General features: G+C 41.8%; 1 protein-coding gene across 7 annotated transcripts in view; it reads right to left on the reverse strand.

Moving 5' to 3' along the window:
* mgaa (MAX dimerization protein MGA a) overlaps positions 1 to 27,194 on the reverse strand; it is a 114,756-nt gene that overhangs the window by 74,270 nt on the left and 13,292 nt on the right. For 5 of the 7 annotated variants that reach the window (XM_055640989.1, XM_055640994.1, XM_055640992.1 and 2 more), the window contains exons 3-8: positions 17,437 to 18,562; positions 10,024 to 10,090; positions 7,552 to 7,662; positions 7,154 to 7,300; positions 4,261 to 4,377; positions 3,111 to 3,667 (exon numbers count right to left, since the gene is read on the reverse strand). In XM_055640989.1, the coding sequence (XP_055496964.1) occupies positions 3,111 to 3,667; positions 4,261 to 4,377; positions 7,154 to 7,300; positions 7,552 to 7,662; positions 10,024 to 10,090; positions 17,437 to 18,562 (2,125 nt within the window). The remainder of the gene's footprint in view (positions 1 to 3,110; positions 3,668 to 4,260; positions 4,378 to 7,153; positions 7,301 to 7,551; positions 7,663 to 10,023; positions 10,091 to 17,436; positions 18,563 to 27,194) is intronic. The other 2 variants (XM_055640990.1, XM_055640991.1) reach the window with 2 other exon arrangements.

Consider the following 27,194-nt stretch of genomic DNA (forward strand, 5'->3'; position numbering starts at 1 on the left):
TAATGTCAGTACAACTTTCTGAAAGCTATCAGCTTTAGAGCCTCTTCCTTTTCTGTTCTTATATAAAAATAATTTCTGAAAAAAGGTGTGGAATTTCTTGTTGCGTTGCTCTCTCCTGCTCGGGCAACCACAACTGTCCCCTGGCTGGAGAATTGTGCAAGCTGCCGCCTTTCAATGAAAGTGCATAAATCCATCAGTAGCAGTGGACACAATAGTCATAGTATTTGAAATCCCAAGGAGGTATGGTTCTCAGGAGCATCAATGAACGACACCGAGTTAGTTATTTATTGATTGTTGTCATATTTAAGCTTTCCTGTTGTAAAGAGCCAATTGTAATGCATGATGGGATTTCGACAACTCCCATCATAACAAGGGTTTTTTTTTTTAAACTTGTGTTGAATAGTTCACAGCTCTCTTACAAGTTTTTTTTTAATGTAAGTTGAAGAGGTTAATCAGATAAGAGGGGGCCCAGAGGATGCCATTGGGATGACTGGCTTTTGGCAACGAGTGAAACACAACTTTTGGACATATTTGGAGGTGGCTGATGGTTTTTGTACATTACATCATGCAATTGGTTTTATTTCTGTACGTATATAAATTCGGGTTTGCTGGTATTTCTTTGTGTGTGCTGCTGGAGATTCAGACATGAAACTGTTGCCTCTGGGTCTCTAAGGTCCACACCCGTCAGACGTTAAATTAAAGCTTTGTATGGTCTTAAGAATTTGTACTTTGTCTATCTTTTTAAGTGAACTTTTTCAACACCAGATCATTGAGGAGCCGCTGTTACGACGACAAAAAGCGTAATCATATAGAGAGGACTTAAGGACTGGTTGAAAGACCAGAACTGTAAAGCGATGGAGAGATTTCGGGAGGTAATCCTAGAGTTTAAAGCCTAGGCAGTAAAAGCCAATAAAAAATTAGGGATGTAACAGAACCAGAATTGTAAAGGTGAAGTTATCCCAAAGAGCCGTAGGTCATAGATGAATTTGAAAAGCGGAATTAAAAAAAAATATCAAAAAGCAACTAGTCGATGGCAGTTAGGACATCAGCAACACAACTTTGGATGTTTTCATGTTGACTGAGGGTAACACTTGGGAAGCTGGCCAAGGATGCATTTGGAATAGTTAAAATTCTGAAATATATAAGGAATGGGTATAAGGCATGGGTATTTTATCAAAATACTTACCGTGAAACTGACATTGGTGCAGAGATCGAAACAGCAAATTTAGATTAACTAAGCTGGAAGATAAACTTATCATCAAACAAAATTTCAGGTTGCAAATGGTCTGGATCTGCCTCTGGTAATTCACATGCAAGATGAGGGGATGAAGATAATTGCCATAGAATAGGGCCTGCAAAACTGATTAAAAACTTTTGTCCTCTTAATATTTAGTTAAGAGGGAATTTTTGCTCAGGCAACACCTTTGGAGGCAGAGAGAGTTAGAGCTCTTTGGGGCTAACAGAATCAAGGGATATGGGGAACAAGCAGGAAAGGGGTACTGATTTTGGATAAGCCATAATCACATTAAATGGTGGTGCTGGCTCGAAGTGGCCTGCATCCTGGCGACTAATCAATTATTTGCACTGCCTTTGTGGCCACATTCTATCAACATATCCTGGATTTGACGATATCTGGAGGATGGAACACCAGATGTAATGGCACTCCCAAAAGGGAGATCAACACCAGAGTGGTGCCACCGCCATTGGCTGCCTCGCCAACAGTCTGTCTGTCCTTTCTTCGTGTTTTGTTATTTTTAGTATGTGTTAAAAGTATGTTTTAATGTTCCTTGGTTTGGTTTGTTTTGTGTGGGGGGGGGGGGGGGGGAACTTTTTTCAATCTCTTACCTCGACGGAGACGCAAGTATTTTTTGTATCGTATCTCCGTCCCCTAACTGTGACCTAACATCGTGGAGTTGGCTGCCTTTCCTGCAGGCCGACAAGCGCTCCAAGCCGCAGGAGTCTGCGGGACTTTAACATCGCGGAGCTTGCGATCCATTTGTCAGGGATCGAAGCTCCAACCGCGGGGTCTGCGGACTTTAACATGGTGAAGCTCGCGATCTCTAGGAAGAAGAGGCCGACTCAGAAGCTCCATGCCGTGGGAGAGTTTCAACCATCCCAACAAGGCAGTTTCGATCACCCCGCCGGTGGCTCCGATCGTCGGCCGCTGGGGCTTTGATCACCCTAACTGCAGATGGTTTGACTGCCCCGAATGCGGGAGAATAGAGGAGAAGATTGAACTTTATTGTCTTCCATCACAGTGAGGAATGTGGAATCCACTGTGATGGATGTTTATGTTAACTTTTATGTGGTTGTGTGTCTTGTGCTTTTCAGTTACTATGGCTGTATGGTAACTCAAATTTCACTGTTCCTTAGCTGGTACATGTGACAATAAACTGACCTTGAAACATTGAAAACGGGGAAATATAAAACTTAATGGGAAAATGGTGGAATACATTATTGAAGAGGTAATAGTAATACATATAGATATTTGTAATAGTATAAAGCTGTCATACATGGTTTTATGATGGGGGAAGTTCTTGACAAATTTACAATACTTCTTTCCGGGTGTAACAAAATGGATTGATAAATGCAAATTCAATAATTTTTAGTTTAGGATTTACAGAAGATAGATTCTGCAAGATGAATAAAATGTTACTTATGCTGAGAAAAGGAAGTTCTGTCCACACATGGTTGCATTTCTATACTTGAAAGGGGCATGGATGAGCATTATTAAACTCATTTAAGGCCGAGATGGATTTTTAAACTATGGAGAAAATAAAGATTATGATAATCAAACAGGAAATTTGGAGTAGGTGCCAAAAAATAGATCAGATACTAGGTTGCTGAATGGAAAAACTGACTCAATGAGATGTATGGCTTGCTCTTTCTCTCTCCCATGTCATGTTCATATTAATATTGTTTTAAAACTCAGTTAAAATATTTTCTCTTTGTGTCCTAAGGCCATATAAACTGATCTATCGTGAACAAACAGTTGTATTACAATTCTGAATTGATCTAGTCACTTTCCTTGAGGTTTGCATCCTTCAAGTGCTTTAGTAAAAAAAAAAAAACTTTCCTCAACTATGTTCAATGTAATAAAAAGCCAGTACCTGTGCTGTTAGCAGAGTAACAAGGGATGCTTCTGCTCGCTCCTCTGTGATGTAAGTCCTTGGTTTCCCAACCCAGCGGGCACTATTCTCCAGATTCATTAACTTCATCTGCTTTTTGGATAACCCAGGAGGTCTCATGGGTGCAAAGGACGGCCGCAAACTGGTTTTAGCTGCTGATTTGACTGGTGTTGAGGGCGCCTTTGCATTGTTTGCAGACTTCTGCTCTTTGCTATCCGGGACAGGTCCCAATGTCATCTCAATCTGCTTGGTGTTTTTGGAAACAGAGCCAACAGAAATGGGTTGCGGAGAAACCGAAGTTCGATTGGTTGTACGGGACCCTCTACAGTCAGCTTGGGATGACCGGGATTTTAATACACTATCCAACGTGCGGACGTAACTCGAACTTTTGGTTGGCATTTGATATACAACTTTTGATGTTTTGTTCACGCACAGAGCAGCACGTTGTTCAATAATTTTCTCTTCATTTTCCAGGTATTCATCCAATTTGTCACTTGAGAAAACAGAACTATTTTTTAAGGAGTACTCTGGTCTTGCACCTGGAACAGATCACAAAGCAATATTCATCAATTCTTTTTTTAGTGCACCATCCAAACAAATTATCATCAACTGAAGTATAACATTCAAACTCAGTTCCCTCACCTCTTTAGAACTATTTTTTGGCAAGTGTGCAATTTGCTAACATGCTTAATGCTACACTCAGCAAATTAGCTCTGGGAAAGCTTTGCCTTTGGATGAAGACAAACAGTACGAATTAAAATATAAATTAGGTTCTTCATGTTATCATATATATCTGCAAGTTCAGAGCTCGAAGGATGCATCAACACAACCCAACAAGAGACTAAGGGCCAATAAGTAAACTGAGCAATTCCTTTCCCCCTCCCCCATCAGATTGACATGGAGGAAGAGGGATGGAGAGGTGAGGGTCGAAAAGGACAGGGTAGTCAGTATCTGGTCCCTCAAAAGCAGAATTGAGCGGTATACAATGATAGTTTTCAAATTTGTTGCCTCGATGCACCAACAGAAACAAAAAATCAGTCCTTGGGATTGGGTGACCTGCCCCACTGGGTTAAGAATTGAAACTTTACTCAACGATACAATGTCACTGGAATGCACCTATTTTTAAACTTACTTGTTTCGGTCTGCTTGGAAGTAGAAGATCCTGAATGTTGTCCAAGTTTTTGCTTCCAACCCTTCAATTTTGTGAAATCATTTGTTTTTCCTGTTCTTGAAACAAAGGAAACTTCTTCTGTGGAATATTCAAATATTATTTTTAAACATTTAAAGACCACCTTTACTTATATTGTTATTGCAGAACATTTTCAAATCGTGAGAGTGCATCAACATCAACGCCATAATGAAAGTAAGCGTGCAGGTACAGCGGGTGCGGCAGCATCTATGGAGCGCAGGAAATAGGCAACGTTTCAGGCCAAAACCCTTCTTCAGACTACCTTCGATTTTCCAACATCTGCAGTTCCTTCTTCTTAAACACAAATGCAGGTACAGCGGGCAGTGAAGAATGCGAATGGCATGTTGGCCTTCATAACAAGAGGAGTTGAGTGTAGCAGCAAAGAGGACTTTCTGATGTTGTATAGGGCCCTCGTGAGACCACACCTGGAGTAATTTGTGCAGTTTTGGTCCCCTAATTTGAGGAAGGACATTATTGCTATTGAGGGAGTGAAGCGTAGGTTTACATGGTTAATTCCCGGAATGGCGGGACAGTCATATGCTGGGAGAATGGAGCGGCTGGGCTTGTATACTCTGGAGTTTAGAAGGATGAGAGGGGATCTTATTGAAACATATAAGATTATTAAGGGTTTGGACACGCTAGAGGCTGGAAACATGTTCCTGATGTTGGGGGAGTCCAGAACCAGGGGCCACTGCTTAAGAATAAGGGGTAAGCCATTTAGAACGGAGATGAGGAAACACTTTTTCACACAGAGGGTTGTGAGTGTGGAATTCTCTGCCTCAGAGGGCGGTGAAGGCCAGTTCTCTGGATACTTTCAAAGGGACAGCTAGATAGGGCTCTTAAAGATAGTAGAGTCAGAGGATATGGGGAGAAGGCAGGAATTGATTGTGGATGATCAGCCATGATCACATTGAATGGCGGTGCTGGCTCGAAGGATCGAATGGCCTACTCCTGTACCTATTGTCTATTGACATAAAGTTTCAAAATAAACATAATTGCTGATACATTTATCAGTTATTTTAAAAAAAACTGGTTTGAAACAATTGCTGTTAGGGCCAAGCAATTCCCTTAGAAGCATATTCAGTCTGTAAATGTAGATAGACAATTATTTTGCACTCCTTTCAAGAATTATTTTGCACTCCTTTATGTGAGCAAGGCAAGCAAAATAAAGAGTAACTGTGAATCACTGGACCGAGAATGCTAGTTTTTCAGCTAAATCTGCAGTTGTATCTTGGCTAGAATAGAGAACAAAAGGGAACTGAAAGGAAGGCAAAGTAAAGGAACAACCAGATTGAAGAGCATTTATTCTTGTTGATTTAGATAAGCCAGTGAACTCTGCTGGAGAAAATCTGAACCATCATTTATTAACACTTCAAAATATTTAAACAACTTGTGTAGAAGATCCTCCCTTGTCAGTCTACAACTCCTCAGAAAACAACCAATTCCAAGTTTCACCACTCCAAGTTTCCTTGCATCAGTTCAATATTTCTATAAATATAAATTAACCAGCTTTCGAAAAAGTATATAAGAATGGCTGATGAACAATTATCCCGAACAAGGGGACTGAAATGTAGGGAGGATATGAACTTTGCACTGCCAGCTAATTTTATAATTTCAGTTTCCAGTCAGTTCCAACTGGACTGTTAATTAGCTTAACATATTGAAAGGGATTTAAAAACATGACTGCAATGGACTCCATTTAAAGTTAGTTTAAACAGCTTACAGATAGCCCAGAGGTTGATGCACAACCTGGTATTGGTAAATATTGAAGAATGCCTCAGTATGGAATAGATCAGGCACTATGAATTTCTGAACAAATAACAATTAATGTGCTCGAGGAACGTGGTGAGTCAGGCAGCATCTGTGGATGGAATGGACAGACCCTTCTTCAGACTGAGTGTGGGAGGGGGAAGAAGAAAGCTGGAAAAGCAAGATGGGTATTTGGCCATTTGATGGGAGGAGGTAACAAAAGGTAAAGGTGAAAAAGAGACAAAAATCATGTCCCTCCCGATGCATTCATGCAACTACAAGAGACGTAACACCTGTCCCTACACCTCCCCTTTTACTCCCATGCAGGGAGCCCAGCAGCCCTTCCTGGTGAGTGCATGCACCTCTTCCCATCTTGTCTACAGCATTCTGTGCTCTCAATGTGGCCTCCTTCACATTGGCACGACCAAGCGTAGACAAGGTGATCATTTTAACACTCACATTCAGTCTGCCAAAGCCGACTGGAGTTCCCAGTTACCACCCATTTTAACTTCCCTTCCCATTATGGTTTTTCTGTCATTCATCACCTCCATTGCTAGATTGAGGCAGCATGAAAACTAGAAAAACAGCACGTTCTAGGGTATCTTACAATCTAATTGTATGAACACTGAATTATTTAATCACATAACACCCACCCCTCTCTCTTTTACTGCATGATCATCTCCCACCCCCGAGACCCACTATTTACTTTTAGTATTTCTTGTAGTCAACATTTTCAAAATTACTGTTATCATTTGTCACAAAAATGTAAAGATCCACATTAAGTAGCAAAAATGTGGTTGTTCTTTAACTTCTCATATCTATTCTATAACTGTTGTCACCTAATCAATGTTTTAGCCTTAGAAACAAGGACTGTTTTCAAACTCATCTCTAAATTGGAACTGTGATCTTCAGAAGATGTGCAAGCTTAATTTTTATAGCCATATTTTGAAAATATCGAACAAAAATACTGATTTAGATGGGTTTTTTTTCTTCTTTAAATCATGGGTCACATAATCCATGGTAATACATTTTTCATTAATAGCTCAGATGAATGAGTGAGTTTTCCACTGAAGTGTTCTTTTCTCACCTAAAGGTTCTTGGACTTGTTTGATTGGAGAAAGATCTAAGATGTCTCTTTTAGCAGGTCTAACAATCGAAGCCGATGAAGGTGATATCACCACTCCTAAGCGTTTCAGGTTGCCTGTTGACATCAAGGAATTTGGCTTAAGACCAGCTGTAGGGAGAATACATGCAGTTATTAAAAGGTTTATTAATGATAGCTTCAACTAGGTTATGGTTCACATCCTTCACATATATTGCAACAACTGGAAAACTAGCATGAAATTCATACTACTTTAATGCATCTTTCAAATGCTATTAAAATCTTTTTTTTTTAATTTTAAATCTTTAAAAATATCATACATACACTGAACTTTTAATCTCTCGTTTATTATATTGTTTAGAGTACGATGTACAAACATTCACCTCTTTCCAGCAATGGGTGCATAATAACTCTGGGGTCTAAATGACTAAGGTCCTCAAGCAGCTGCTCTTCCAGCCGTTCAATTTTCTCCTCTTCACTTTCTTGAGGATCTGCTAAAAAATGAAAAGTACATAACACAATATGCATGATGATTATAGATGGGGAAAAAGAAAATCTAAAAACAGTTGCGAGGTATTGAACTTTGGGAGGTAAAATGTATGGGGAAAATGTACAATTAATGGCATGACCCTGAACAACATTAATGCACAGAGGGATTTTGGGATCCAAATCCACAACTCTCCTGAAAGTGGCACTGCAAGTGGAGTGTAAAAACACATATGATATGGTTGCTTTCATTGTTTGGGGCAATGAGTACAAAAGTCAGGAAGTCATGATGCAGCTTTATAAGACTTTGGTTAGGCCGCATTTGGAGTATTGCATGCAGATCTGGTCGCCCCTTTACAGGAAGCGGTGTGGAGGCTTGCAGAGGGGATTTACCAGAATGATCACTGGATTAGGGACTATTAGCTATAAGGAGAGGTTGGACGTACTTGAATTGTTTCTCTGGAATACCACAGGTTGCAGGAAGACAAGATTATATTAGAGGCTTAGATAGAGTAGACAGTCATAAACATTTTAACCAGGATACTAGAGGGCATAGCTTTGTGAGAGGGGCATAGTGCAAAGATAATACACGGGGCAATTTATTTATAAAACACGGAGGGTGGTGGGGTTGCAGTTGAGGCCATATAGAGCCGCGACTCTGTGACAAAATTTTGCTCTGACTCCATTTACACGTTTGCACATGACATCATTGTAGTGACTGGATCTCAAACAAACCATGAGATGGAGTACAAGAAGGAGGTACAGAACTTAATAGCATGGTGCTAAGATAAACATCCTCTGTCTCAACACAAGCAAAATGAAAAAGGTAGTCACTGACTTCAGGATGCGGGCTGCAAAACATGCTCGAGTATGTATCAAGGGTGCTGAAGTAAAGATGGTCGTGAGCTTCGTTCATAGGTGCATATATCGTAAATTTATCCAATCACTTTGATGCTAATGCCAAGAAAGCAGACCAAACCCTCCGCTTTCTCAGAAGGCCAAGGAAATTTGGCATTTCTTCAATAACTCTTACCAACTTCTACAAATGCACTATAGAAAGCATCCAATATGGATGCATCACAGATTGGTATGCCAACTGCCCTCCCCAAGACCTCAAGAAATTGCAGATTTGTGAATGCAGCCCAGTACATCACTCAAAACCAGCCTTGCCCCCAACCCTCCAACTCCCCATCATCAATTCCATTTCACACTACCTCTGGATAGCAGCCAACATAATCAAGGGCCTGTCACATTACAGGCATTCTCTCCTCACCCCTCTGCCAGAAGATACTAAAGCTTGAAACCATTTTTCACCATATTCATGAACTCTTCTTCCCTGACATTATTAGATTCTTGAGCAAATCTTTCATATGCTAGGGATGAATCTCCAATCTATCTTGCTGTGGCCCTTTTAATCTACACTTTATCTGTTATTGTAACATTATGTCCTGCACTCAACTTTATTTTTCTCTTTGGTAGATATGATTTGCCTGGATTGCACACAAATAAAAGATTTTATTCAGTACGCATGACAATAATAAACCAATGGCAATACCATTAAAATTAGATGTGAATTTGTTTTGACACTCAACCTAATGTCTTCATATAAGAGGTCACACTAGCAATGTGCCAGTAGTCTAGCTCTCGCCATAAGCATCCATCTGGCCTTGGAATGCATAGCACCAGCCATCAAAATTTGGCAATACCTAGTATTTGAGAGGGCACTGTTGCCCCCGCCAGGGTTTGCACGCCACTTTTTCAGCAATCAGGGCAAGTGGTACCGCTAGTGGCATGCTCTGCTATCTGATGCAAAGCTCAGAGTGACCAAGAACAACACTCGCTGTAGCAGACAGCACTCTCGGAGATACAGCTACCTGGTGCATCTGTGGCCGATACCACTGGCCGCCTGCATTCGCTGTGCCTCACATCATCCTTGAGTGGCCCTGCATGGGAAATTGTCAGAAGATCTACTCTTTTCATTCAGAGGCCCGACCACTTCAGAGACACCCTGTACATTAACTTGACCATCCTGTGATAAGTACCAGCATGACAATCCAGGGCCTCTTCACAACTCTGTGGAGCAATATGCTTTAGGGAGACAATACGGGAGCAGAACCAGTGCCAATACCAAGATAACCTCGAAGGGCCAGTTGGATCTAACCCAACTCAAAAACTATTTATTACCCTGTAACCAACCCATATTGTGTTTTGTTCAGTTACATCTGGTTTTGGTAAAAATTTGTCATGTAGATCTCTTCAAATGTAAAAAGAAAAAGAAAAAGGACATTACTAAAACATTAAATTAAGATATGTATGGCCGATGGCATTACGGTTCAGCAGAGACTAAATAAACTTTGTGTAGCTACTACCTGTCGGATGAATGGGATTGCTCGGCTCTTCCGACACATGTTCAACCAGGTGGGTTTGCAGGGCATCCTGCAAAAAACAAATCCAAGCACTGAGTTGAACAGCAAACATATCAGAACTTACATGTTGTTACACATTGGGAAAACTTCTAAAAAAAATTATAGAAATTAAGATGAAGATAGACACAAAAAACTGGAGTAAATCAGTGGGACAGGAAGCATCTCTGGAGAGAAGGAATGGGTGATTTTTCGGGTCGAGGCCCTTCTTCAGGAAACGTTTTGACCTTAAGAGGTGGACAAAGTAAAAGAAAACTGCTTTGAGATTTTGATTTGATCCACTGTATCCATTGTTCAAGGTGTGGACTCTTGTACATCAGTGATAACAAATGTAGACTGGGCAATCATTTTGCTGCATACCATCCCTCAGTCCGCCTCACCCACCTGATCTCCCGGTTGCCAATCACTTTAATTCCACTTCCCATTCCCACAGTGAGCTTTCTGTCGTAGGCGGCCTCCTTTGTCAGAGTGAGGCCAAATACAAATTGGAGGAACAGCATCTCATATTTTGCTTGGGCAGCTAACAACCCAGTGGTATAATTGATTTCGCTAACTTCAAGTAACCCTTGCATTCCCTTTCTCTCCATCCTTTCCCCACCCAAGTTGTACCAGCTTCAAAGTCATCTTGTTGAGTCTCATTGTCTATACTCGCTCTAATGTGTAAGGCCTTTCTGCTCTGCACAAGACCTTCAGCCAAGTACTTGATAAACCATGTGTAGTAAGGAACTGCGGATGCTGGTTTAAACCTGACTGTAACTCGTTTTCACCTAACACACAGCTACCAATGGCCTGTTTCTTTTATCATCGTTTTGCATATCTTTCATTCATTTGTTCCATATCTCTCTACATCACCTGTATCTCTTGTTTCCCTGTCCTGACTCTCAGTCTGAAGAAGGGTTTGAACCAAAACGTCGCTTATTCCTTTTCTCCAGAGATGCTGCCTGACCCACTGAGTTACTCCAGCACTTTCATGTTTTATTCATGATTCCAGCATCTGCAGTTTCTTGTTTCTCCTCCTTGGCCGAATTAACACTTCCTAAAATCATATCCAGAAGTTAAAATAAATTGTGATATAATTGGTTGAAAGTGAGGAAAGGACATTCCAATTCTTTTCAAATAATTTTAAGCATATGCTCACTCTAAATCTCTATGAAGTCTCCAACCTCCCTTCTATTGAGTGTGTAAGATGGACAGTGGGGTGTATGGAGAGCTCTGGAATGCCACAAGCTCAGTCTATCAATCACCATGAAACATGCCAAGCTACAGGCTTTCACCATCATGTCTACAAAAACATGTCCATTCACTGAGATGCTCAAAGTGAAAATGAGATTGGGAGAGGGCTGTAACTTAATCACTATGTGCGACTTCTTCAACTTTGTGCCATTGTAGGTGCTGAGCCTAAGGTTGGAACATCACTCCAGATAGTATTGCCTATGTATTTCTCAGTGGTACAGACAGTTGGTTTGGGAGGTGCGGTCAGAGTAGCTCAGATGAGTAACTGCAGTAAATTTGAATGACACTATGCACGATAACCATCATGTAAATGTGGTGGAAGAAATCACTGCTTAGGGCAATAGATGGGGTGCCTATCAAGAGAGCCACATTGTCCTTTACAGGGCAGTGTCTGACGTTGTGGGAGCTGCACTTATCCAGGCAAGTAGAGATAATCCATTGTGCTCCTGATTTGAGACTTGTACTTGGTAGAAAGATCTTGGGACATCAATAAAATCACATGTGGTTAAAGTGCACAATGCTCATTGAAGCATGCCCAGTCTATGACCAGCTTTCTCAACTAAAGGTATTAATGCGGCTGGTCCAATTCTGTTCTCGGTCAATGGTAACCTCTAGGATGTTACAGTTTGAGAACTTTATGGTAGTAATGTCACCGAATATTAAGGATAGGTGGCTAGACAATCTGTTGTTGAAAACTGTAATTTCCTGGTACTCGTGTGGCTTGAATATTATTCTACACATATGCCTGCTTAAATATTGATTAAACATGCTGTATGCAGGTACAGATTGCTTCAGTGACTAAGTTAATAATGGAATTGGAGATTGATTATCCCCACTTATGATGGAAGGAAAGTCATTGATGGAGCAGCCAAAGATGATTGTCCCACCTCCTCTACGTGCTGTTCTGCTTTTGCCAAAATCTCTTCTGAAACTATCTCCTCCTCTTTTTCATGGAGGTTTCAGGCAAAGGCTGAGTGTTCCTTGTGGCAAGGTTGTGCATTATGCACTCAGCATATCTGAAGAACACCATGGGAATTATACTGACACCAGAATCTCATCTTGACAAACCAAATGCACACTCCATTTCACTTCTGAATGTCATTGTAAAGATGCTCTGCGACATGAAAGTGGACAGGAATCAAGAACCAAGGAAAAGAACCCAGGGTTTCAATAGTCAGACCTCCATGTGCCAGAGTAACTGAAAACAGTGCATGAACAATAAAATGAAAAAGATTGCCTAAATCATTGAACGAGCTCTCCATACATACAATGGCATCCATAATGTTTGGGACAAAGACCCATCATTTATTTATTTGCCTCGGTACTCCACAATTTGAAATTTGTAATAGAAAAAAAATCACATGTGGTTAAAGTGCACATTGTCAGATTTTATTAAAGGCCATTTTTATACATTTTGGTTTCACCATGTAGAAATTACAGCTGTGTTTATACAAAGACCCCCCATTTCAGGGCACCATAATGTTTGGGACACATGGCTTCACAGGTGTTTGTAATTGTTCAGGTGTGTTTAATTGCCTTCTTAATGCAGGTATAAGAGAGCTCTCAGCACAGTCTTTCCTCCAGTCTTTCTATCACCTATGGAAACTTTTATTGCTGTTTAACAACATGAGGACCAAAAGTTGTGCCAATGAAAGTCAAAGAAGCCATTATGAGACTAAGAAACAAGAATACAATTGTTACAGAGGCATCAACAAAAACCTTAGGCTTACTAAAGTCAACTGTTTGGAACATCATTAAGAAGAAAGAGAGCACTGGTCAGCTTACTAATTGCAAAGGGACTGGCAGGCCGAGGAAGACCTCCACAGCTGACGACAGAAGAATTCTCTCTTATAATAAAGAAAAATCCCCAAACACCTGTCTGACAGATCAGAAACACTCTTCAGGAGTAAGGTGTGGATTTGTCACTGACTACTGTCCGCAGATGGGCCTCGTCAGCCTGGGAAGGCAGTCCATCAGGAGAGGGAAAACTCTGATTTAAAACCTCCACTGCCTTGTGGCCATATCCAGTCATGGAAAAGGCTCCTGGAGTAAACCTCAAGAAAATCCGGAGTCGGAGACCCTAAGGCAGTTTGTTGTTGTCTACAACCTCGCTATGGCAGTTCCTGAGATGATGCTGGTGCCAAACTGTAATTGCCCTGCTCTTCCTTGTGATTGATCAGCGACGTGGAGAGGGGGGGATGTGCTGCATGGGCAAAAGCCTGTCCTCCATGTGACATCACCCAGCCTTGCATCTGACCACACATCACCTGCCAACTAGGATGCATCACCCATGGTCAGTCATGACCGAGGGGGGGGGCTACTACTACTGTCCGCTGAAAGGTTCATGAACAGAAATACAGGCAAGATGCAAACCACTGGTTATCTGCAAATATAGATGGCCAGGTTACAGTTTGCCAAGAAGAACTCAAAAGAGCAACCACAGTTCTGGAAAAAGGTCTTGTAGACAGATGAGACGAAGATTAACTTATATCAGAGTGATGGCAAAAGCAAAGTATGGAGGAGAGAAGGAACTGCCCAAGATCTGTGAAACACGGTGGTGGGAGTGTTATGGCCTCGGCTTGTATGGCTGCTGAAGGTACTGGCTTAAGTTGATGATACAACTGCTGATGGTAGTAGCATAATGAATGCTGGTGTAGACTCAGCCTATCTGCTCAAGTTCAAACAAATGTCTCAAAACACGTTGGCCGGCGGTTCATTCTACAGCAAGACAATGATCCCAAACATACTCTTAAAGCTACAAAATAGTTTTTCATAGCTAAAAAATGGTCAATTCTTGAGTAGCCAAGTCAATCACCCGATCTGAACCCAATTGAGCATGCCTTTTATATGCTGAAGAGAAAACTGAAAGGGACTAGCCCCCAAAACAAGTATAAGCTAAAGATGTTTAAGAAAGAACCACAAATGTTGGTTAAATCGAAGGTAGACACTAAATGCTGGAGTAACTCAGCGGGTGAGGCAGCATCTATGGAGAGAAGGAATTGGTGACATTTCGGGTTGAGAAGAATCTCGACCCGAAATGTCGCAAATTCCTTCTCTCCACAGATGCTGCCTCATCCGCTGAGTTGCACCAGCATTTTGTGTTTACCATAAGCTAAAGATGGCTGCAATACAGGCCTGGCAGAGAATCATCAGAGAAGACAGGCAGCAATTGGTGATGTCCATGAATCGCAGACTTCAAGCAGTCATTGCATGCAAAGGATATGCAACATAATACTAAACATGACTACTTTCATTTATATGACATTGATGTGTCCCAAACATTATGGTGCCCTGAAATGAGGGTACTCTGTATAAACACTGTTGTAATTTCTACATGGTGAAACCAAAATTAAAAAAAATGGCCTTTATTAAAATCTGACAATGTGCACTTTAACCATGTGATTTTTTCTATTACATATCTCAAATTGTGGTGTACAGAGGCAAATAAATAAATTATGGGTCTTTGCTCCAAACATTTTGGAGGGCACCGGACTCAGAACAAGGAATACCAATTGTGACTCAAAGGAGCAAGAAACATCATATGGCTGCAGATCATCACCTACAATCTTTGCAAATCCACATAACCACTCCATAAATGGCCTGCCCAGGGAAAGGTAGATTACGTACCTAGAGTGTTTACTAACAAGAAAAGTATACTTGGATGCTATTCTTGGCACATGGGAATATTTTTGCTTTAAGAATCAGAAGACAGAGGGCTTAAATGCAATTCTTGAGATGAATCAATACTGACTCTTCAATCCACAATGATTCCATACCCTCTCACATTTACAAAGAGATCCTTTGGGCTCATTGGGGAAAAAAATACAAACAGGACAGTTGTCCCCATGTGTCTTAAGTCAGTTGTTCCTGAAGTGACACCACCGATACAAATTCTGTTGCCAGATTTCTACATTACAAGCTTAAGGTTCCTACATTACAGAAAGCTTGCATGGTCTTGGAAAATAGACAATAGGTGCAGGAGTAGGCCATTCGGCCCTTCGGGCCAGCACCGCCATTCAATGTGATCATGGCTGATCTTGAGTGGCATGCCAATTAATTTAATCAGAGATCATTAGACACGGATTCAAAAGCAACTTGGTGGGCCATAAGAGTGTGTATTTTTAGGAGGATGAGAAAATATTCCTAGGTACCTTTTATTTTGACAAGAGGTGCAGCCAGGTGAAACAAACCGTACAGTTGATGAGCTCTAGAGCTAAAAAAGAACCTCAACTTTCTTAGATAATAGGTGCAGGAGTAGGTCATTCAGCTCTACGAGCCATCACCGCCATTCACTGTGGTCACGGTTGATCATCCACAATCAGTACCCCGTTGCTGCCTTCTCCCATATCCCTTCACTACTCTATCTTTAAGAGATCTATCTATCTCTCTTGAAAGCCTCCAGAGAATTGGCCTCCACTGCCTTCCGAGGCAGAGAATTCCAGATTCACAACTCTTGTGTGAAAAAGTTTTTTCTCATCTCCGTTCTAAATGGCTTACCCCTTATTCTTAAATTGTGGCCCCTGGTTCTGGACTCTCCCAACATCAGGAACCTGTTTCCTGCCTCTAGCGAGTCCAAACCATTTAATAATCTTATATGTTTCAATAGGATCCCCTCTCATCCTTCTAAATTCCAGACAATACAAGCCCAGCCGCTCCATTCTATCAACCAATGACAGTCCCGCCACCCTGGGAATTAACCTTGTGAACCTACACTGCACTTCCTCAATAGCAAGAATGTCCTTCCTCAAATTTGGAGACCAAAACTGCACACAATACTCCAGGTGTGGTCTCACTCGGGGCCCTGTATAACTGCAGAAGGACCTCTTTGCTCCTATACTTTTTTTGTTATGAAGGCCAACACGCCCTTCGCTTTCTTCACTGCCTGCTGTACCTGCATGCTTACTTTCAGTGACTGATGAACAAGGACCCAAGATCTCGCTGTACTTCCCCTTTTCCCAACTTCCCAATTCTGATAATAATCTGTTTTTGTCACCAAAGTGGATAACCTCACATTTATCCACATTAAATTGCCTGCCATGCATCTGTCCACTCACCCAACCTGTCCAAGCCACCCTGCATCATCATAGCATCCTCCTCACAGTTCACACTGCCACCCAGCTTTGTGTCATCTGCAAATTTGCTAATGTGACTTTTAATCCTTTAATTTGCTAATGTTACTTTAAATCTGCAAATTTGCTAATGTTATTTTACTTCTAGTGGACAATGATCAATTTAGACCACATGCGTGCACATTAATCTAGTAAATTAGAACACCCCATTATAATTACCCGATTGATAAACTGCCAATTACAAATTCTGATCTCCTTTAGAATGGGGAGCCAAACAGATTGAAACACCTCTCTGAAATTGCAGAAAAATCCTAAGCTTCACTCTAACCTGTGTTTTGCTTCTTACCTTCATGCCATTGAGCTTTAAGTAATTGTAACTTTTGATAAGGCATTTTTGTGAGTTTCCAGATTTATATATGAATAGGAAGGAGTTAGAGGGATATGGGCCAAGCACAGGCAGGTGGAACTGGTGTAAATGGGGCATCTTGAACAAGTTTGGCCAAAGGGCCTGCTGTTTTCCATGCTGTATGACTATTATTAAATTATTGATCAATGCTGTATGACTATTATTAAATTAACAGTTGCTAATTTTGTCATTTTAAACTCCTCTCAATATTTTTTACCCATTTACAACTTTGCACCTGTATTTTGTTAATCACTTTTGTTCATCCCTTTGTTTTGTTAATCACATTCCCATGAAAGCTGTTACAACTCTGATCCTCTGATTGATCATTTATCTGAAATGTTAATTTAATTTCTCTACAAAAATGCACGGGATCCGCTAAATAATTCTGTCATTTTCGATTTTTGTTGTAGATTTCCAGGATATTTACTATTTTGTTTTTGCATTAAGATTACAATATTACGTTTGTCCAAGGGCACAAAATGTTTTATATTAAATTATAACATTTTTCCATTCTATATTTTCTACGGGCTTTATGTATAATAAACCCCTGCTTTGTGAGAATCTGCTTCATACGTCATTCTAAAGACACAAAACAAATCATTAAATGAGATACATATCCCAATACAATGTTACATAATCAAGTAGTCTCACCTGTGATGCATATGAAACAAAGGTAACACCCTCCACATTGTCCAGGTCTGGACTGGCATCATGAAACGTTTCTTCACGTTCCAGACGTTCAGAGGAAGCATGAGAAGACCTCAAGGCAGATTGAGACGGTTCTGCAGACAAACACAGTTTTTTTCTTCGACCTCGCGTATAAGAACCCACTGTAGCATGCTGCTCCGACACGCCTGAAGACTTGCTTTCAATGTGGGGTGCAGAAGTTTGGCCAATCGAGTCAGTCCCACCATCTGGAGGTCTCCAGATCCCAGAACTGAATGTCTTGGTATTCAAACGTGCAGATTTAGAACAAACAGATAACTCGGGTGAGTTCTCAGCAGAATCACGAAATATCCTGCTTGGAGTTCTCCAGATCCCAGAATTTAATGCCTTTTCTGTATATTTTATCTTACGAAATCTGAAACCTTCTCCAGAGGTTTTCTCAGGGGGCGTACCAGGTGATGCTGTTGGATTATTTGAAACTGTGGAAGTACTGGTTTTATTCACGTTTTTTTCTGATGCAGGGCTACTCTCTTTGGGCCCGGAGCATACGGATTTTGAATCTACATTCTCCACTTGAGAATTTTCAGCAGAGCTAGACGAATCGGTAGGTTTTTTTGTAGAATTAGGGGACTGGAGAGCTGTTGGTATAGGTCCCCCTTTCCTCCGACAAGAAGACAGTAGCTTTTGTGGCAGTTCAGATATTTTGATGGTGCCATTTGTAAAAGTACACGGCTCCAAGTAAACTACAGGCACTTTGGTACTTTCCACACTCAGCATTTTTGCTTTAGTTACTGCTATGGGACTGATTAGTGGCTGCTTGGTAACTGCAGATGAAGTTGTAGCCACTTCATTTGTGGAGCTTTTGGTCATAGTTTTATTTTGTAAATCACAATTAGTTTCACCATCCCATCCTTCTGAATCTAAAAATTCCTTCTCATCTTTACATTTTAGTCCATCACAATCAAGGATTACTGGGTTTGCTACATGGTTATCTTCAAAGTCATCTGGAGGCTCTTCCTTGACAATAATTTTAAACGGCTCTTCATGGTATTCAGATGATGCAACGCTGGTTGGATTTGTTGAATAAATATTCGGGAGGCATTTCAAGATGCTGCAGAGAAATAAAAACAAAGGACTGAAGCAAAATACACACTGAAAATGAAGTATGGTCAAAAATCCATTACAAATATAAATTCTAATTCAACCAATGAAGCATTGCATAACACATTCAAATTAACAGAACATGACGCACTATGAGAAATTTTACTGGATTGAAAAAGGGAATGTATAAACTAAAAAATTTGAGAAAAATAATAGTGATGTTCTGGAACATAACAACACTACAGAAGAGATGGGCCTGGCGATGTTGAAGCGCATAAAGATGGATAAATCCCCAGTGTCTGACCAAGTGCAACCTAGGACATTGTTGGAAATAAGAAATTGCTGTGGTTCAGGCAGAGATTTTCTACTTTCTGGAATCTGGAAAATGTGAAGGGGTCTGAATACTTTCTGAATGCACTGTATACTGTGAATGGCAGGACATAGATCATATATAGTGAATAACATGCATTGTAGCACGGAGACCTTGGGGCACAAGTACATAGTCCCCTGAAAGTGGCAACTGGGCAGACACGGTATTGAACACCTTGACATGCTTGCCTTCATTGGATGGTGCACTGAGTACAAGAGTTGCACTCCATTATACAGCAAGAATAGTTCATAAGTCACAGGAGAGGAATTAGGGCAATCGGCCCATCAAGTCTATTCCGGCATTCAATCATGGCGGATCTATCTTTCCCTCTCAGCCCCATTCTCTTGCCTTCTCCCCATAACCCCTAACACTGTTACTAATCAAGAATCTGTCAATCTTCGCTGTAAAAATATCCATCAACGGCCTCCACAGCCTTCTGTGGCAATGAATTCCAGATTCACCACGCTCCAACTAAAGAAATTCCTTCTCATCTACTTTCAAGAGGTACATCCTTTAATTCTGAGGCTATGGCCTCTGGTCCTAGACTCTCCCACCAGTGGAAACATCCTCTCCACTTCAACTCTATCCAGGCTTTTCACTATTTGGTAGGTTTCAAAGAGGACCAAAGAGGAGCAAATACAAGCTGCTCTAAGAAGCCATCTTGTAGGCACTGTACAAATTCCCTCTTATCCATATTGCATATTGAACCCCCCCCCATGACCACTGTAACATTGCTTTTCTTACATACCAATTCTATCTCTTGATATAATTTGTACCTTATATCCTGGCTACTTTTTGGAAGGCTTGGAAACAACTCCCATCAGGGTATTTTTACCCTTGCAGTTTCTCAGCTCTACCCACGAGGATTGTACATCTTCTGATCCTATGTCACTTGCTGAGGACCGAATATCATTCCTTACCAGCAGATTTACCCCACCCCTTCTGCCAACCATGTCTTTTCGATATGACGTGTAACTGTGGTTATTCAACACACAGCTCCAGCCACATCTCCATAATGCCCACAACATCGTACCAACCAATTTATAACTGCCCTATAAGCTCACCCACTTTGTTCTGCTTACTTCAAATATAACACCTATAGTTCAGTATTCACCACCCCTCTACCCACATTAGTCCAGATTTTACCTGACCTTAGTCTCTTACCTCTTAAACTTTCTATCCTGGAGACTTCAGTAACCTCTCCTGCACTCTCTTTCCTTTTAACTTCATCCATATATTTCCAGGTTGTTGACCACACCCCCTTCACTATTTAGTTTAAAGCAAAGATCTTGGAGCGGAGCAAGATGGTCCACTCCTGCAAAATCCAATGGACTGACGTGTAGTACACAACGGAGCGTAACTTCCGCCATTTCAGTAATCCCGACCCGACTTGTGTAATCAGCGTTGCGGGAGAACAGTTTGCGTGTTTTTAAATGTTTTCAATGTTTTTTACATTTTCTTTTTAAATGGCTCATGTCCTGTGTGTGAATTGATTTTTGTATTAAACTTGCACTCTGTAATTCATCTAATCCCATTGTTCACAACTGCTTGTATGCATATGCATATGTATGTATGTATGTATGTATGTGTGTATATATATATATATATATATATATATATATATATATATATATATATATATATATATATATATATTATTATATATATCATTTATTATCATTCAACATATCTCTCTCTCTCTCTCTCTCTCTACAAAATCCCAATATTGTGAGTAAAATATCAATGAACACAAAGGCTGGCGGGACAGGATCTAGAGTTTGATTTAGTTCAGGGGTCGCCAATCTTTTTTGCATATCGTAACTTTTAAGAAACATTTAGACAGGTACATGGATCGGACATGTATAAAGTAGTCATAGGCTCACAACACGATGGTAGCCTGAAATTTTGCAAAATTGTCTGCAACTGAGAAGCTTTGATACAAAAAATGGGAATAGATAACATTGCACTCAATAAATTCTGAAACGTATTGACATTAAGGTGTAGGAAGGAACTGCAGAAGCTGGTTTAAACCGAAGATACACACAAAAAGCTAGAGTAACTCAGTGGGTCAGACAGCATCTCTGGAGAAAAGAAACAGGCAACGTTTCGGGTCGAGACCCTTCTTCTGACCCGCCGAGTTACTACAGCTTTTCGTGTCTATCCTTGGCATCAACGTGAAGATCGAAGAACTGCCCCGAGTTATGTCTGATCCAGCGTACAGAGGATTTGAGGTTGTTAGGGTCACATGTAATCCTTTAGCAAGGAAAACCCGTCAACCCTCTGCAAGATTAGCTCAGTCTAAAACCCCAGATAAAATATTCAGGGGGGGGGGGGGGGGGGGTGTAGTGTACAGGAGATGAATCGCAGAGGTGCCTCCAAAGTAATTCCGAGAGTTTTAATTACTGCAGTCTTTTTTACTATTGTTAGAGCGCTTATACATTTTTAAAAAATAATTAAAGTGTGAACTCTGCAATTATAGCGGAGCAGTACGTTCTGCTTGTAGATGACGCCGCCATGACTGAAGCCGGTTACGGGAATGTCGCTGAAGGTTACCCATCAGCTACTACGGCTTTTTCCGCTGAGTGAACCAGCTTGCTCCGCTCTAAGATCTTTGGTTTAAAGCCCCATCTATGGTCCTGGTTATGCGGTTTGCCAGGACCCTGGTCCCAGCAGGAGTCAGTCCCGTCGGAACAGCTCCCTCCTTCCCCAAATCGGGTGCTTATGTCCCAGAAATTCAAATCTACTTTTTCCACACCAATCTTTGAGCCACACGTTCAACTCTTTAATCTTCTCAACCATATCCCAATTTGTTCGTGGCTTAGGTAACAATCCAGAGATTATTACCATTTTGGTTCTTCTTTTTAATTTAGTCCCTAGGTGCTCAAAGTTCCTCAACAGAACCTCGTACCTTGTTACACCTACGTTATTCGTACCCACATGGACCACAACTACTGGATCTTTAAATCCAGTTATTTGATTCCCAAGCGCTCTTAAAATAACTTTATTCTTCTTCCCCTTTGGGTATAAAAACACCAAAATTCTGGAAATTACTTAGAACGTATGAAGAGTATTTTAAGAGTATGAAGAGATAAGATTCTCTGTGTGTTCTTCACTTTCAAACATAAACCAAAATGTTTTACAATCATATCATCATTTACCAGTAGATCTAATTTCTAACATTTGTTTTATACTTCAGTAAAAGTGAAATATTGTAAATGATGCACATTTTAAGCCCTTGAAAATTTTCCTGCCATTATTTTTCCATGCTTATGTCATTTACTATATTGAAGTGAAATAATTATAGGATTTTCCAAATGAAATTCTGTTTGTCACAATGTAAAATATGGTCACTAGATGGCAATGATATTCAAGTATCTTAATGGTATCTCCAATTCGTCTGATTGTGAGAAGAGAATTAATAGGAAGATCGTGCAATATCCCAGTTATCAAATTCATACATATTTTCCTCCATTTATTTTTTGTTTCCTTGCTCTATTATACTGAATTTAAAAACTTGCAGTCAAATTCTGTTGTTCCTAACCTTACCCCGCACCTAATCCAAAGGCCTTTCTGATTTTCTCAACTCCAAACCATACATTTGCTCCTCTTCCTTGTGCAACCAATGTTTTCTATCGTCCATTGTTCTATCCAACCTTTCATTAACTATAGATACACAAGAAAATGTAGGTGCTGCAATTCTGAGCAAAACACAAAGTGCTGGAGGAACTTGCAGATCAGGTAGCATCTGTGGAGGGAATGGACAGATGACATTTTGGGTCAGGGCCCTTCTTCAGACTTCTGAAGAAGGGTCCCAACCCAAAACATTGGCTGTCTATTCCCACCACAGATGCTGCCTGACCAACAGAATTCTTCCAAAATATGTTTTTTTATTTCATTATCCCTGCCGCATAACTTCCTTATTCTACTCTTCCCAATATTCTGGCTAATATTCCTTTCTCTCAGTTTTCTTCAGACCGGACCTTTCAATTCTTTCTCTGCTTTTATTCACACCCTTAATAACGAGCCTGGGGTTATGCTTCTAATTTTACTTTCCGACAGGTACCGCAATGACAGATCATTCAAAATGCTGCAATCACTAATACATCTCACAGCTAAAAATGATAGCAATCATACATACAATTGTATGACAAAGGATAATTAAATATCTTGCAATGCAATACAAAAGGAACACGGATAAAATGGATGAGGGAAAAATAACAAGAAAGCAGACAACCAACAAAACCGACAGTGATGGGCAACACAAGACAGAAAATACGATTATCTACTATCTCAGAGGAACATTGAGATAAATACAAACAAAGTGTGAATCTGGATGGACAGAATGTAGCCTGTAGCTTCCTCCTTAATCTATACACTTTACAAACATAGTTTTGGGACCCGGGACACATATCGCTTAATTCTGAGCGGGCCCCCTCTCTATCTTTCTCTCCCTCTCTGCCCGCTATCCGTGTCCATGTCTCGAGTCTCCGCCCGCTGTCCATGTCTCGGGTCTCCGCCCGCTCCTCGTCCGCCGGCACGGCCGGCCGCCTTGCACATACGCACAACCACGGCCAGCACTAAAGATCCTATAGCGAGGATCTTTGGCCAGCACATCGTCGGCCGTGGCTGTGCGCATGTGCCGCCGTGAACATGCGCGCTGCCACTGCAACTGGTCGGCGTTGGCCACTTTCTCCCTCCCTTTGCAGGTTGGGAGATCTGGCTGCCATTGCTGTCCACTCGCCGCGACCGCTGAAAGCCAACGCAGAATCACTCCCTCGAGCTGGGTTCCTTGGTCTTCCAAAAATATTCGAAATGGAATCTAAACAGAATTTAAACACCACCACCAAACTCTGAAAAATAACAGCCTATTGCATTTTATCTGTTTATTTATTGTGTATATATAGTCTATGGACACAGTGAACTTTTATCTCCTGTTCTGTATTATGTTTACATATTCTGTTGTGCTGCAGCAAGCAAGAATTTCATTGTCCTATCTTGGACACATGACAATAAAACTCTCTTGACTCCTGTCTTGAATTAAACAAAAAAGGGTTCTTGGGGAAAAAAAGAGCTACCTTAAATTGGGTACCTATAGTAGGGTGAAGACTATTACATGCTTTAATTGTGCGGCGGAACTCCATGGAGCAGACAGCATCTCTGGATAGAAGAAACTGGGTGACGTTTCGGGTAGAGACCCTTCTTTAGATTTCCTCTGGTTGGAGTGTTTTAGTTTAATTTAAACATACAGCGTGGGAACAGGCCCTTCGGCCCATCGAGTCCACACTGACCATCGATCACCCGTACACTAGTTCTATCCCACACATTAGCGACGTAAGTCAAGAGTGTTTTATTCTCTCATGCCCCAATGAAATCCTTACTTGCAGCAGCACAACAGGATATGTAAACATAGTACTCTGTAAACAATGTTATAAACGAGAAAACAAAACAGTGTATATTTATATATGAATATATATACACACACACACAATTTCCCTCCTGGGATTAATAAAGTTCTATTCTATAGTATTGTGTGTGTAGGAAAGAACTGAAGATGACACAAAAAGCTGGAGTAACTCAACAGGTCAGACAGAATCTCAGGACAAAAGGAAAATATTACGTTTTGGGTTGGGTCTGAAAAAGGTTCCGACACACCTTTGGAATGTGGAAGGGAACAAGAGCACCCGGAGAAAATCCATGCAATCAAAGGGAAAAGGAGCAAACTCCATACAGACAGCACCCATATTCAGGATCAATTTCGGGTCTCTGGCAATTTTAGGCAACAACTTTATGGCCAATGCACTGTCACATAGTCTTGAACTGAATTAAAACATACAGTAGCTGTAAAGGGGGACATGCATCACTTAAGAGATTTAAGACTGAAAATGGACAGTTTCTTTTTTTTTAGTAACCAAAGTTGTCAACGTATGATTTTTTGTGTGTTGGAAAATAAAATATATTGGCACAGCTGGTGGACTTGCTGCCTCACACGCCAGGGATCGGTGTTCGAACCTGTCCTCGGGCACTGTCTGTGTTGAATTTGCACATTCTCCCTGCAAGCATGTAGGTTTCCTTCCACATCCCAAAGATACAATGGCTTTGTAGGTTAACTTTGTAGGTAGATGCTCGAGCCTACAGTTCATCCAGGGCTAACCTGAAGAGGGGCATCAGGAAGGCCAAGCACTGCCATAAGCTCAGGATTGAGGAGCACTTCAACAACAACTACGACCCCCGACGCATGTGGCAAGGCATCCAGGCCATCACGGACTACAGACCCTCCAACACCACCCCCACATCCAGCGACGCCTCCTTCCTTGAGGAGCTTAATCACTTCTATGGCCGCTTCGACAGAGACAATCTAGAGACAGCCATCAAGGCTGTGCTACCTGCCGATCACCAACCCCTCACACTCACCCCCTACGACGTATACGTGGCACTGAGTAGGACTAATGCACGTAAAGCTGCTGGCCCTGACGGCATCCCCGGGCGTGTGCTCAGGGCCTGTGCTGCGCAGCTGACAGACGTCTGGACTGACATCTTCAACCTGTCACTTGCCCAAGCAGTTGTCCCCACTTGCCTTAAAACCACCTCCATCGTGCCAGTGCCAAAACACTCCACTGCGGCAAGCCTCAACGACTTCCGCCCAGTTGCACTTACCCCCATCATCACCAAGTGCTTCGAGAGGCTGGTCCTGGCACACCTCAAAAGCTGCCTACCCCCCACACTGGATCCCTATCAGTTTGCCTACCGCAAGAACAGGAGTACGGAGGATGCCATCTCAACGGCACTTCACTCCGCCCTCTCCCACCTCGACAACAGAGACACTTACGTAAGAATGCTGTTCATCGATTACAGCTCAGCATTCAACACCATTATACCATCAAAACTGATCACCAAACTCGGTAACCTGGGCATCGACCCCTCCCTCTGCAACTGGATACTGGACTTTCTAACCAACAGACCCCAGTCTGTTAGGTTAGACAAGCACACCTCTTCAACCCTCACCCTGAACACCGGCGTTCCACAGGGCTGTGTGCTGAGCCCCCTCCTCTACTCCCTCTTCACCTATGACTGCACACCTGTACATGGTACTAACACCATCATCAAGTATGCAGATGATACAACGGTGATTGGCCTCATCAGCAACAACGATGAGTTGGCCTACAGGGAGGAGGTCCAGCACTTAGCAACATGGTGCGCTGACAACAACCTGGCCCTTAACTCCAAGAAGACCAAGGAGCTCATTGTAGACTTCAGGAAGTCCAGAGGCGGCACGCACACCCCCATCCACATTAACGGGACAGAGGTGGAACGTGTTTCTAGCTTCAGGTTCCTGGGAAGTCAACATCTCCGATGACCTCTCTTGGACCCACAATACCTCAACTCTGATCAAGAAGGCTCACCAGCGTCTCTTCTTCCTGAGGAGACTGAAGAAGGTCCATCTGTCTCCTCAGATCCTGGTGAACTTCTACCGCTGCACCATCGAGAGCATCCTTACCAACTGCATCACAGTATGGTATGGCAACTGCTCTGTCTCCGACCGGAAGGCATTGCAGAGGGTGGTGAAAATTGCCCAACGCATCACCGGTTCCTCGCTCCCTTCCATTGAGTCTGTCCAAAGCAAGCGTTGTCTGCGGAGGGCGCTCAGCATCGCCAAGGACTGCTCTCACCCCAACCATGGACTGTTTACCCTCCTACCATCCGGGAGGCGCTACAGGTCTCTCTGTTGCCGAACCAGCAGGTCGAGGAACAGCTTCTTCCCGGCGGCTGTCACTCTACTCAACAACGTACCTCGGTGACTGCCAATCACCACCCACCCGGACACTTATTATTATTTATTCAAATCATTTGCTATGTCGCTCTTCCCGGGAGATGCTAAATGCATTTCATTGTCTCGGTACTGTACACGGACAATGGCAATTAAAATTGAATCTGAATCTTGTCTCTGTAAAATTGCCCCTAATTTGTAGGGAGTGGGTGAGGAAAGTGGGATAACAGAACTTGTGTGAATGGGGAGACAAAAATGCTGGAGAAACTCAGCGGGTGAGGCAGCATCTATGGAGCAAAGAAAATAGGCAACGTTTTGGGTCGAGACCCTTCTTCAAACTGATGTGAGGGTGCAGGGGATGGGAAGAAGAAAGGAAAAGGCGGAGACAGTGGGCTGAGGGAGAGCTGGGAAGCGGGAGAGAAAGCAGAGACTACCTGAAATTAGAGGTCAATTTTCATATCGCTGGGATGTAAACTGCCCAAGCTGCTCCTCTAATATACGGTGGGC

Source organism: Leucoraja erinacea, chromosome 9 (genome assembly GCF_028641065.1).
Source record: "Leucoraja erinacea ecotype New England chromosome 9, Leri_hhj_1, whole genome shotgun sequence".
NCBI lineage: Eukaryota > Metazoa > Chordata > Chondrichthyes > Rajiformes > Rajidae > Leucoraja > Leucoraja erinaceus.